Below are 14,738 nucleotides of genomic sequence, written 5' to 3' on the forward strand. Positions count from 1 at the left end.
CATGTCTGGCTTTTCTTCACTTGTCTCCTGCATCTTTTTCAGAAGGAGAGAAGAAAGGAAACTAAGTTTAGTAAATAATCCATTGATTAATGGTGTTGATAACCGCTCAAAGTTGAAGTAACAGTATTTGGAAACAAACAGCATATTGAGTAGCCAAATATATGATTGGCACATATTTTAAAAGATAGACACATCTCTTCCCCATTTTTTATGACCAGGGCAGGGCTGAAATTGAGTGACATGTTTGGAAAGGCGAGCTAATCTGCTTAATTTAAATAGGAAATTACAGTAGCAGTATTTATACCCAAATCACCCCAATTTATTTCTTTTAAAGAACCAAACACATGTCCTAAGTAATAATTTTACATCTTTGATGTGCAGGGTCTGAAAACCTTATCTTTATCCTAGATAACCCTGGAGTAAATTTGGAAATCCTTGAAAGAATATGATTTTGCTGGCATATTTATTACAGTTCCCCAAACTGGGAATGTGGCCCAGGATTAGGAATCCAATTAGGATATTTTGGTATTCCCAGATATCATCTTTTGTCGATCAGAGATCAGAAGCAGCATCTCTCTCCGTGGAATAAAAGGAAATAGTTCTCATGGCACATGGACTTTGGCAACAACAAAGGCAATAATAGCAACCAGGGTTGTGGAAGGGAAGTTGTCAGTGAGCAGCAAAGAGCTGCAGATGTTGGATTCTGAATAGGCAAATGAAAGCTTGAGAATAATAGATGGGAAGGGGCAATAGCTTAAGCTCTTTGGAGGGGAAAAGAATGACCTAGAATAACAGACATATATGTTTAATTTATTGACCTGATTGAACACAGGAAATAATCATCAAAAACTCAATTTTTTTTTACCATATTAAGTAGTAAGTACTATGATATTAAAATCTCCTATTATGATGATATAAAATATAGTAAATGGGGTAAATTAAGCAATGTGATCTATATTGGTCTTCATAATATGTTTGATTCTCTCCAACATGGCACTTTAAACAAATATCTGGAAAATACAATTAATATCTGCCTGCCTGTTTGCCCACTGCTCACCTGCCTGCCTGATTGCCCCTAACCACTTTGCCTGCCTGCCTGATTGCCCCTAACCACTTTGCCTGCCTGCCTGATCACCCCTAACCACTCTGCCTGCCTGCCTGATTGCTCCTAACCACTCTGCCTGCCTCATTGCCCCTAACTGCTTACCTACCTGCCTGATCGCCCCTAACCACCTTCTGCCTCAGCCCCCACCATCACAGTTTCATCCAGAAGGATGTCCAGAATAACATCCAGAAAGTTGTTCTGCTGTTTGGTCTAATTAGCATATTATACTTTTATTATTATAGATTTTTAAAGTAACAGCTCTGTGAGATAAAATGTATATGCCAAAAATTTCACCCTTTAAACTACAATTAAGTAGTCTTTTGTATATTTTACAGCGTTTTGCAACCATCCTCACAAATATCAGAACATTTTCATAACCTCCCTCCAAAATAAATCCTATACCCATGAAGAGTCACTCCCCATACCTTTTTTCTCTATACTCCCTGCAACTACTAAAATACTTTCTATCTCTATGAATTTCCCTATTTGGCACATTTCCTATAAATGGAATCATGCAATATTTGTTCTTTTGTATCTGGCATCTTTCACTTAATACAATGTTTTCAAGGCTCATATATGCTGTTACATGCATTAGTACTTCATTTCTTTTTCTGGCTGTATAATATTTCATTGTATGGATATACTATAATTTGTTTATTGATTCATCATTACATGGACATTTGGGTTGTTTGCATTTTTGGTTATTATGAATATGCTACTATGAATATTTTTGTACAAGATTTTATATGAGCTTATGTTTTTAATTCTCTTGCATATAGTATATTATTTAGGTCTAGAGTTGCTGGGTCATATGGTAACTCTATGTTTAACTTTTTGAGTAACTATCAAACCATTTTCCAAATTGACTACACCATTTTACATTCTTACCAGCAGTGTTCTAATTTATCCATCCTTACAAACACTTGTTATTGTTTATCAGTAAACAATATTATATTTTTATTGTATATCAATACAAGTGGGTATGAAGTGGTATCTTATTGTAGTTTTATTTGCATTTCCCTAACGACTAATTACGTTTGAGTATCTTTTATATGCTTATTGGCCAGGGGTATACATTTTTTCAAGAAAGATCTATTCACATCCTTTGTCCATTTTCAATTGGATTATTTGTTTTTACTGTTGAGTTGAATAAATCCTTTATATATTCTTGATATAAATCTGATCAGATATATGATTTGCAAATATTTTCTTTCATTCTGAGGATGTCTTCTCACCTTATAATTCCTTTAAACATAAAATTTTAAGTTTTGGTGCAGTCCAATTTATTTGTTTTTCTCTTATTGTCTATGTTTTTGGTGTCATATCTAAAAAATTATTACCTAATCCAAAGTCATGAAGATGACTTTCTTAGAGTCTTATAGTTTTATTTCTTACATTGATGTTTGTGAATTATTTTTTAGGAAAAAAATTTAATGTCTTTGTTAAAATATAATACCTATACAGAAAATACAAACAAGTATTAAGTTGATACATTTTTGCAAACTGAACATTCTCATGTAACTAACACTCAAATCAAAGAGCATAACATCACAAGCACCTCAGAATTCTTTTTTCTCAGTTATAGTCAAACCTTTCCCCCACATATACACACACTTTTCAAAGATATTTTGACTTTTAAAAGCATAACTTAGTTTTCCATATTTTTCACTATACAAATGTAATCAGGCTGTGTATTCTCATTACTGTCAATTTTCTTTGGCTTGATCTTATGTTTAAGGGATTTATCCACATTGTTGTATATAGTCATAAATTATTCATTTTCATTGCAATAAAGTATACAATTTTGTGATTACACTATAAATTAATTTATCTCTTCTACTGCATATGGACATTTGGATAGTGTCCAGTTTGGGACTATTGTGAACAATGACATTCTAGTTCACGTCTTTGGGTGAATGTATTTCTGCTGTGTGTATATATATATATAGGCCTAGAACTGCTGGGTCATAGGGAATTATATATTCAGCTTTAGTAGATGCTGCTAAATAGAAGAATTTAGTGGAAGCTGTACCAGTTGATATTTTATAGCGGTCAAGCTAAGAAATGGCTAAGTGAGAGTTGTAGCAGAGCAGATGGAGAGATGAGGATCAAAGTGGAGGCAGAGTCCATAGGATTTACTGATGTCGGTGTGAGAAAGGAAAGAAAGAAAGGATTACTCTTAGATCTTTAATTGGAGAAACAGGGTGACCAGTGGTGCCATTTACTGAAATGGATAAGGGCCTCAGGAGCAGTAGATTTGGTGGGATAGGAATTAATAATTGTTATATAGATATATTAATGATGAAATATTTATTAGATAGCAAGTGTGAATATTTAAGAGGCAATTGGGGGAGGACCTAGCTGGACATATTCATTTGAGTGTCTTCAAGATATAGACTCGTATTCAAAACAATGAAGTTGAAGGAGGTTACTAAAAAAGGTAGTGTAAATAAGAAAAAATAACAGCATTTAGTGATCAGGAAAAGAAAGAAAAGCTGACAAAGAAAAGTGAAAAATACTGCTCAGTTTAGTATGGTGAAAAGAAAGCCAGATGAGTGGGGATATCATAAAGATAAAGTAAATAATTGAGAAGAGCCGAGTGTACACTATAGAATGAACTAGATAAATCTTACTGACAAATCATTAGCTAATATGCTGCAACTGCAAATATACAATTATAACTACAGTTTACACCATGTTAGTTCTGCTATTAACTCCCCTTCTCTCTAAATCAGGCTGTTAATGACGCATAGAGAGCAGAGGGCCTAGGCCAGTGGTCCATAAACTGCGGCTCGCGAGCCACATGCGGCTCTTTGGCCCCTTGAGTGTGGCTCTTCCACAAAATACCACGTGTGGGCGCGCATGTACAGTGCAATTGAAACTTCGTGGCCCACGCGCAGAAGCCGGTTTTCGACTCTCAAAAGAAATTTCAATCGTTGTACTGTTGATATTTGGCTCTGTTGACTAATGAGTTTGCCAACCACTGTCCTAGGCTATCCCAATTCTTTTCAATCCAAGTGTGTACATAGGAAAAGAGAGGCTTCTAAGTACTGATCTCATACTGATGCTGAGCTCTTCATCCAAGAGCAACTGCTCATTATTTGGTCTCTTATGTAAGAAGACATTCTCTTCATCATTTCAAATGTTACAACCATCTCCTTTTACATGTGTTTCTGCACCAAAATGGAATATAAACCTTTTAGGGATAACTTGCCACTTGGATTATGATACCTCCGTATATATACATTAATCAGGAGCTGGCTTAAGGTTTCTCTGTATACAGATACTCCTCGATTTACTAATACAATGGAGTTACATCCTGATAAGCCCATTGCACATTTTAAATACTGTAAATCAAAACTGCATTTAATACACCTAACCTGCTAAACAGCATAGCTTAGCTGAGCTTACCTTAAATATGCTCAGAACACTTACATTAGCCTACAGTTGGACAAAATTAGACAACATAAGAAAAACACAGTAGACTCTAAGTTGTTTACTGTCATGCTCATGGGGCTAACTTGGAGCTGCAGGTCATAGCCCCTGCCCAGCATCACAAGAGAATATCGTACCCCATACACTAGCCCATGAAAGATCAAAATTCTAAGGACAGTCTCTAATTTCATTCTGGGCCCATTGTAAAGTCAAAAAAATGTTAAGTGAAACCATTCTAAGTGGGTAACCATCTATATTGTATTAACTACTGGAAAATTTTTTTGAATATTTTTATATTATGTTTTAGATAATAAAAATGAAGAAACATTAAAAAGACAAACTGAGCAGGTGATTAGGTAAAATGGGAGATACAACTATAGGGATACAATGTTTATTGCACTTCACTTTATTGCACTTCTCAGATGTTGCATGTTTTACAAATTAAAGGCAAGACCATCCACCAGAAAACAGATTACAACTTGCTCTATTGCAGTACTAGCTTTACTGCAGTGGTCTGGAACTGAACTCACAATTTCTCCAAAATATGCCTGTATAATGAAATAAAATTTATTCCAACAATTTTTCCTAAAATATTTTAATTCAGTAGTTTTTAATATAATCACATGTTGTACATTCATCATTACCATTTCATTTCAGAACAATTTATCAACCCCAAAGGAAATTTTGTACAAATTAGTAATCATTCTTCATTTTGTGGAATGTCTTTACACTTTCTTTTTTTTAAGGGGGATTTTATTTTGGCAAATGTTTGTTTTATTTTTTAATCCTCACCTGAGGACATGCTTAGAGAGAGAACAAGAGAAAGGGAGAGAGAGAGAGAGAGAGAACGGGGTGGGGGGGGGAGGGATGGGAGGGAGGGAGGGAGAGAGACAGAGAGACATTGTTCAGTTGCCTTCTATACATGTACCAACCAGGAATCAAACCCTCAATCCAGATGTGCCCTGACTGGAAATCAAGCTTGCAACCTTTTGATGCACAGGACAGTGCTCAACAAACTGAGGTGTCCTTTAAGCTCAAAACTTTTTAATTTTGATGAAGCCCAAATTATCTATGTTTTACTCTTATTGTTTGTGGTTTTGGTGTCATATTTAAGAAATCATTGCTTGTAATCTCTGACTGTAACTTGTAAACATCTGTCTAGAATTGATGAAATGTCTCCCATTTGGGTCCCAATCAGCTCAGCAGCAAAGACTATCATGTTTAGGAGCTGAGTATCACAGCAGGAAGGTAAAAATGAACAAACGAAAAGTGTTTTAGAGGGAGAAGCTCACAGGCTAATCCCTCTAAAGATTCACTTTACACAAGGCTGAGACTTTAGGAAGTGTTAAAGGAAAATGGTTACTAGAATAACATACATGTGATTAAAACACTCGATGTACTGAAAGTAGGAATTTTCCTTAGAAGATTAGTTTGAAATAGAATATGCCAGAGGCTCCCCCAAAGTGTCCTCAAGGCTGCCTGCTCCCTCTCTGCCTCCATAAAGGGTGGAATTTGCCCCAACATATTACCACACCCTTTGTACCTCTGTAGACATTCTTTCATCCAGAGAAGTCTTTTGTGTAATCTGGAAATGGATATTCAACATGTAAACATACCTTGCAGCCTTACTGCAGGTCCAAATTTATTTCGTCCTTAGCAAGTGCCGGTGGAAGGACGAATCATCTTCTTGAATCTTTACAGCGAGGCTCCTGCCAGCTGGCTTTTCCTCAGTCTCACTGAGCAACCACAGACCTGGAAACCCAGACTTTAGCACTCCTTGGTCCTGTCTTATCTGCCCCAAAAGCTGAGTGAGGACAGAACATGACTGTTTTTTAGAATCACTTTGATTAATACTTGGTCATATTTTGTTACCACAAACTCTTCTGTTAATCCAGTGAACAAACATTTATTAAACACTTATTTTGTTGCCACTCACTGTGCTAGACTCCGGGAACACTATAGTCCTGCCCCTTCCTTCATGGGAAAGACAGACAGTAAACAAGAATCAGCCCCACTGTGGTCGGTGCTATGAAGATGACAAACGTGATGGCCTGAGTGAGGTAGGTAGGGATGGATGGATCAGGGATATCTGATCTTAGAACTAAGCAGATGATATTTGAACTGAGAACTGGAGCATGAGAATAAGTCTGACTTTTCTGTGTGTGTGTGCACGCATGCACACGCACATCTTATAGATTTTTATTTCTAATAAAATAAATATCAATATAATATCCCAAATAAACAAGTGTGTGTCTTTTTGTGTTTTCCAGAGTATAAGGGTCATGAGACCAAAAAGTGAGAAAACCACTATGGTTTATCCCCAGCTAGGATTGGTCCATTTCTTGCTCTGACCTCATAAGGTGCCATTGTGATGGAATCACAAACCACTCCCCAGCCGGGATTGGTCCATTTCTTGCTCTGACCTCATAAGGTGCCATTGTGAAGGAATTGCAAACCACTCCTATAAAAAGGCCCTGACTGGGCCGAGGATTTTGTCCGTTATAGCCCAGGAAGCTGATTGTGGTGACCTGTGGACTTGGACTCCTTAGATAGGTTTTGCCATTTTTTTCATTTTTGTTTGTTTTCTTTTTTTTTTTTTTCATTTAATTTTTCTTTTTTTTTCATTTTTATTTTATTTTATTTTGTTTTTTTTTATTTTGTTATTTTCTTTTATTTAATTTAATTTTTATTTTGTTTTATTTTTTGTTTTATTTTTCTTTTTGTTTTTCTTTTTTATTTTAGTTATTTATTTTTGTTTGTTATTTTGGAGTAGCGATGTCTAATGACTTTTCAGCCCCCTCCGACACCCAGGAGCACTGTATTGGAGACTATGTTCTCCAGTACAGGATTGGCCACGGAGCCTGTGCCAAGGTGTATTTGGCCTGGCACGTGCCCACGGGGACGGAGGTGGTTGTAAAGGCCATTAGTCCGAAGGGCTTCTCTCGATATTCTCGGGAAGTCTACTGTCTTAAAAGCCTCCAGCACCCAAATATCACAGAGCTCTTTGAGGTGATCGCCACCCCAGACGTGCTCTACCTGGTCATGGAGCACGTGCGGGAAGGGGACCTGCGTGAGCACCTGGAGAGCCACGGCCCGCTGAGCGAGCGGCAGGCCCGCGCCGCGTTCCGGCAGGTGGTGTCGGCGCTCCAGTACTGCCACCGGCGGGGCATCGCCCACAGGTCTGATTAGTCCACACCGTGTGCATGTTGTCAAACTGTCACTGCTGTAGATGGCCATAAGGCGGGGAGCGGGAAGCTGGGTGATTCCTTCCCTAGAAGCAGCCACTGTGGACAGCTGGTGCCCACGTGTTCACACATGTCCTTCCACGCCCACAGGGACCTGAAGCCGGACAACATCCTGCTGGACGAGGACGGCACCGTCAAGCTGGCCGACTTCGGCTTCGGGCGGAGGGTGAGCGACGACTCCAAACTGAGCACCTTCTGCGGCACCTTCTACTACATGGCCCCGGAGGTCCTGCGGCAGGAACCGTACGATGGCCGGAAAGCGGACGTCTGGAGCCTGGGCGTGACCCTGTACAGGACCGTGACGGGGACGGTGCCGTTCCAGGGGCAGAGCTTAGCGAAAATTAAGAGGCAGGTCCTGGCCGGGCAGTTCGAGGCCCCACCCCGCATGTCCAGGCAAGGAAAGCAGCTCCTCAGGTGGCTGCTGACTGTCGACCCCAGCCAGAGGCCGACCCTGGACGAGGTCATACAGCACCCCTGGCTCAACAGGGGCCAGGAGGAGCTGAGGCCCTACAGCGAGCCGCCCGGGGGGGACCTGGACCCCCAGGTCCTGGAAATGATGCAGATGCTGGGCTTCGAGCCAGACCAGGTAGAGCAGTCTGTAGGGGAGAGGAAATATGACAGGGAGATGGGCACTTACCTGATCCTAAGGATGATGGAGACCAAGATGCCAGGCCGAAAGGTGAAGGTAAGGCCCTACCGCTCCCCGGACAGCAGTGACATTTCCTCAAGCTACGAGGCGGCTCAGCCCTCTGATGGGGGGACTGAAGAGGGGTCTCAGCCATCTGATGGGGGGACTGAAGAGGGGTCTCAGCCATCTGATGGGGGGGCTGAAGAGGGGTCTCAGCCATCTGATGGGGGGACTGAAGAGGGGTCTCAGCCATCTGATGGGGAGACTGAAGAGGGGTCTCAGCCATCTGATGGGGAGACTGAAGAGGGGTCTCAGCCATCTGATGGGGGGACTGAAGAGGGGTCTCAGCCATCTGATGGGGGGACTGAAGAGGGGTCTCAGCCATCTGATGGGGGGGCTGAAGAGGGGTCTCAGCCATCTGATGGGGGGGCTGAAGAGGGGTCTCAGCCATCTGATGGGGGGGCTGAACAGTCTTCCATCCTCCCACACTACCTGTGCTTCAACGTGACCGGGCCCCCACCCAGCCTGGAATCCATGACCACCCCTCCCCCATTAGAGTCCATCGAGTTCAGGACAGCTCCCCCCAGCCCAGACCTGCAGCTTGGCCCTGGGGGCTCCCCCGCGACCCACAGCCGCTGCCTCCACAGCAGCAGCAGCAGCAGCATCAGGGGTGGAGCGCCAGAGGGAGCCGCCCCTGAAAGCTGCCGCCAAGCTGGGCAGCCTGAGGGCAGCACCCCCGCCTCTTCCTCTGCCCACAGCCAGGGCCGGCCGGGGTTGGCTAGAAGGGCCTTCCGAGCCTTCCTGAAATTCACGTGCTGTGGGTTACCCACCAGAAAGAGGCGTTCTAAAAGGAACAAAGTCCATCCAATGTAATTTGTAAAATTGAGAACCGTCAAGGCAAGGGCCACAGTCAACGCGAAGGTGCGGAGCTCCAGGAAGGCCGGGCGCGTGGTGCTGGAGACGAGCCAGAGGTTGGATGCCACGAGCCGCGGGGAGAGCGGTGCCAGAACACCCGCTGCGTGTGCAGGTGAGAGGACTGGGTCCAGCCGACGAGGGAGGGTGCACACCGCGGAGGCGGCCTCTGCTGGGGACTCACATCAGGAGGGTTTGTGTTTTTTAAAAATTTTATGTCAAGTTTTATTAGTTACCAAAACAACGTGTACTGTTATAAAACTGTAAATGCTGTAGATATCTATAAAGCGGGAAGTGAAGAGCTGGGGTAATTCCATTCTCTAGAAGCAACCACTGTTAACAGTTTGGTGCCCACATATTCAAACATTTCTTTCAATGCTCTGCAAACATCATTTTAAAAATTATTTTTATTATAACAGATTTATGTTATTCATATTATCTTGCTAGTCGCTTTGTTGTTTGTTTTTAATTTAATAAATATTTATTGTATCCAGCAGCACCGTGGTCTTCGGAAGCACCTTGCCCAAAATGCCTGCTAAACTGGGAAGACTGCGTGGCGCCCCCTGGAGGTCAAGAGGAGGGGCTGCCCTCGCTGTGGGCCCACCCCCCAGCGCCCACCTGACTGAAACGTCATAGACCGGACTTTTTCCTGGGTCACTTTCCTCCCCTGCTCCTTGGCTCCCATGTTTGTGGGGCTTCTTATTAAAGCATTTGGTTCTCCCCCCCACAAAAAAAAAATAAAATAAATCATTGCATAATCCTACATTTGAGCCTATATTTTTTAACAATAGTTTTAGCTCTTACATTTAGCTCTCATAAATTTTTGTGGAAACTGAACATTTTAAATAATAAGATATGGCAACTTTGAAAACCAGATTTCATCACTCACAGTGTATTGTCACTGCTAGTTTTTTTTTTGTTGTTGTTGCTATTTGTTTAGTGAATTTTATGAACAAATTCTGTAAAGCCTGTATTCCTTGTTGTGTGTGGTCACTGAATCCTCAGCTTGGTTAGCTAAGTGGTCAACTAGTGACTGGATAAAGATTGCTCAAATGCCTGGAAGTAGTAAGTCCACCAGCTATTGTGGAGAGGCTTTGTGTGCCTGTTGAGGCACATCTTCAACCCTCAGGCACTTAACAACTCTTGTTAGCCTTTACTTACTAGTACTGCTTCTGCAGAGCTACAAGGTCAGCCAGAGGTGAAAGATTAGGACCATCTCTGGTCTTTCCTGAGTAGCACACATTCATATGGCCATCTAGATTCCCAGGAAGATGCTGGAGCTTCTCATTCTCCAGTTTTTACTTTTAAGTTATTTAGCTTTTTAAAAAATATTATTTTATTTATTTTAGAGAGAGGGATAGAAAGATAGAAGCTTCAATGAGAAAGAAACATTGATTGGGTGCCTCCTACACACCCCCTGTCCACAGCCTTGGCATGTGCCCTGACTGGAATCAAACCAGTCATTCAACCACTGAGCCACCCAGCCAGGCTGTTTTTCAGCTTTAATTTTTTAAATTATCTTTTCCAATTGTTATTGCTGTCCCAGGAAGTTGCAGTTTTAAACAAGTGCTGCTGATAACTTTCTACAAATCTCCGAGGACAAGGGCTATACACACTAATCTAGTTTTGTCAGGTTTGTAAGGCTAATACGGACCTGCATGGAGTTTTGAAAAAAGTAATTTTGACCATCCTTTTACATACCCAAGCTATTAAATTTTTAGAGTCAATACCATCAATCTTTTCCAATATAATAGACAAAAATTATTTTCTATCTCAAATTCATATATTTACCTTTTTCTAGCTGTCTTGTAATGTCATATTTATGAAATATGAATTTTGGGGGTAAAATAGGACAGGTTTAGGAAACATTAGAAGGAAATTAAGGGGTCCATGGAGGAAAGCACGGCTGCAGAGCAGCAGAAGGTATATTTCCATAGAATAGGGGAGCTGGAAAGCTGCAACAAGTATATTTCCACAGACTGAGGAAACTGGGAACAGCAAAAGGTCTATATTCACAAAATAAAGAGAAGGAAGCCCTTCATTCAGAAGGAGAGGGAGAAAGCCCAAAGGGAATAGGAAAACAACAGGGAAGGAGGGGTGGGGGGAGACAACCTCACAAGTGAGGTTGACCTTTGAGCCCAGGAGTTACTATAGTAACCACTGTAAGGGAATAGTGACCAATCAGAGGGGATGTCAAGGCACCAGGATCTGCAGCCTTTATAAGCCATAGGGAAAAGGAACTCAGTGGGACCCTTTCCCCCTCCCCAAGTGGGAGTCCATTCTGTGGGACTCTTTCTCTCTCCCCATGTGGGAGTCTGTACTTGTTCTTCAGTAAATCTCCACCTTTGCTATACCACTTTCTGTCTGTGGATTCATTCTTCAATTCCGGCGGACAAAGAATCTGTGTTCCAGTCCAAAAATTCCATATCATTTACATTCATTATTTTGTATTTTTTTTCAAATTGTTAATCAACTCTCTGAGAACCCTTTTATAAAAAAAAAAAAAAAAAAAAAGTATTTCCTTTCCCTACTGATTGGAATTTCCACCTTTTTAAAATACACTTTTTGGGCTCTTTATATCCTTACAGAGACCTATTTGTCAATCTGTACATAGGTATAAAGCCATTTATTATTGTAATATTAAAATATTATAATATTGCACAACACAAATGCTCCCCTCCTTTACTTTCTGTTTTTCAAAATTTCTTGTGGTTTTTACCCATTTGCTATTACAGATAAATTTTAGATTCATTTTTGTTAAAACTTGCCTCCAAAATAAAATATGAGAATTATAATCTGTACTCTTTTGTAATTACATTAAACTTAAAAGTTAATTTAAAGAAATTGAAATTTTGTAATATTATATCAGCAAATACCATTCCATTTATCCTCATTTATTTTATGGCACTCAATGAAATTTTATGTTTTTTTCCTTCAAATAGATTGAAATTACTTTGCATATTTACCTTTAGGTAATTTATATTTTATTATTATTGTGAATATCTTCTTTTTTGCTGTATAGATTCTAAGTATATTTCTATTGTAAGTACAATTTTGTTTAATGTACATTTTGATCTTGATTATTTATTCTTGATGGACATTTCTGTAATGTGCATATAATGATACCGCTTATGTTCCTTTCCATAAGTGCACTCATTCTTTATAGCAATTTCATTTGTCAGAATTTCCAGAACTATATTAAATATCAGTGGTGTTAGTAAATCTTCTCCCTTATTCCTTATTCCTGACTTTAATAAGAATGTCCTTCTTATTTTACCTTCATAAATAGCATTATCTCTTGGTTTGAGTTAGATTTTTCCATATCAAATTAAGGAAAATTCCTTCTTTTGGAATCTATGATTTCAAGAATTATTAATGAATATTCACTTTTAGCTTTTGAAAATCTGTAGAAATTCTCATATTTTTTCTTTTTTACATATTAGATTTCCTGGGGTAAAGCATTTTTAATTGGTTTAATAAACTATTTGTTCATGGTGCATCACTCTTTAATACACCACTAGATATAATAACTTACTAGATTTTACTTAGAATTATTACTTCTCACTATGAGTGAGATTGATTTGTAGGATTTTTTTTCAGTATCATTTTTGTTACATTTTGGTATCAGGAATAGGCTGGCCTTGAAAAACAATTGCAATGGTTTTCTTCCTTTGTTTTACAACAGTTTATATACAATGGGAATTTTTATTAAAACTTGGGAAAAGTCACTTGGAATAAAACCCTGGACTTAAAGTCTCTTTCAAAAACAATTCTTTGACAGCATTTTGAATTTATTCCTTATGTATTACTCCATTGGGTTTAGTCAATTTCAATTATTTGTATTTTTCAAGAATTTTAATTGTTCCTTTTTAGTCAATTTTAAGTATTTATATTTTCCAAGAATCAGAGGAATCATAGGATGACCTCACTCCAGGATAATAACAACTATTTACCAAAAACTCCCATTTCTGACGGACTCCAAACATAAATAATTATATAATATAGATTTAACTAGCTTGAATTTTGTGTTGATTGGACTGACAAATTGCTGTGTGACAATGCAGTTTCCACTGTCTCTGAGTCTGTGCTTCACATTTTCTCCATGGTGGTTCAATAAAGAATATCTACCAAAAATGATCCTAGAGCACTTTGTAAATGCACTGAACTAAACAGCTACCTCATACTAAATGCATGGGTGACAAAGTATACAGTACATTCTTTTATCCAGAAGAAATTACTCACCTGACAAACCAACAAATATAGGTGTGACATGTGAGGTAAAGAAACCAAAATACAAACAGTGAACACTTGCCTAGATTAGCTCACATTATCTTTATCACACCCTTGCTCAAGTCCCAACCTTCCTAGAGATTCACTCAAATGAAATATTAAAGGTTCTACTGAATTTCCAACCGGTGCAAATTCTCCATGCCCAAATATGGCTCTCGGCAATGGGAAACAACAACAATAATCCATGTTTCCCCACACAGCCTAGAATGTTCCTTAGAGAGGGGGTGGGAGGCATAACAACAACAAACCTCTCTGCTGCCTGGGCTGGCAGAAATTTACTTCAAGGTTCACTCACCTGAGCAGTTTGCTTTGCTCAACCCTTTGTCCTTTCTCCCTACTTTTTGACTTCAACTTTACAAGGTCCAGGCCCTTTATCCTGTCTCAGTTAGGACATCAAACTCTATTTTCTCTCTTTGCTCTTTTTCAGTAAATGAGGACAGATATGGAGTCAACAGACACTTGAGTGAGCCAGGAGTCGAGTCCCTGAGATTCCAGCGTTGGGTCCACAGTGAACACTGAGGACAGTTTGCAGGCGTGGTTAAAACTCGGGAGCCTCCGTTTCTACATCTGTAAAACGAAAGCAGTTGTGCTTCATAAGGTAAATTTTGAAGTCCTTCCCAGGTTCATAATCTTTGGTTCAAGAGAAAAAGTGATCTTTTAGAGTTTCAGTGATGGCCAAGAGTAGAATTTCCCATCTGGGGTGCTAGTCTAAGGACCTGATGGGAGCCAACTTCAACATGTGATTACTCACAGTCTTGACTTCCCCGACCCTTCCCATTGGGTTGAAACTACTATGAAAGTAATCCACCTGAGTTCCCCAACGAGCACAAACTTGTAATTTTGCATTTAGGTATTCACCTCAACTGCCTGGAAGTGTTTCCTCCTCTCGGAGATGCTTGTTTGCTCTGAAAAGCTCAAGGGTTAACAAAAGGTGAGTGAATGTTTTATACGGGCGGGCGGGCGGGCTGGCTCCTGAGGGGACAGGTGGAAGATGGGGAGGCTGGGAGAGAAAACAATGCCTGCTTCTCCCGCCCCTCCCCCAAGTGACCTGGAATGGAGTTCATTGTGGGGGAGGGGAACCCTTTCCAAATCTTTCTGTCTGCAATCAGGGAACAAAAAGGAA

General features: G+C 40.1%; 1 protein-coding gene across 1 annotated transcript; it reads left to right on the plus strand.

Annotated features, from left to right (window-relative positions):
• Window positions 1-7,315: 7,315 nt before the first annotated feature.
• Window positions 7,316-14,134, plus strand: LOC307111641 (serine/threonine-protein kinase MARK1-like; the record flags this gene model as incomplete). Its single annotated transcript, XM_079791633.1, has 4 exons — window positions 7,316-7,719; window positions 7,876-8,470; window positions 9,311-9,440; window positions 14,043-14,134. 4 exons carry the CDS (start codon window positions 7,316-7,318, stop codon window positions 14,132-14,134), a joined length of 1,221 nt encoding a protein of 406 aa, XP_079647759.1.
• Between the last annotated feature and the right edge of the window lie 604 nt (window positions 14,135-14,738).

Source organism: Cnephaeus nilssonii (genome assembly GCF_951640355.1).
Source record: "Cnephaeus nilssonii genome assembly, chromosome: 15".
Lineage (NCBI taxonomy): Eukaryota > Metazoa > Chordata > Mammalia > Chiroptera > Vespertilionidae > Cnephaeus > Cnephaeus nilssonii.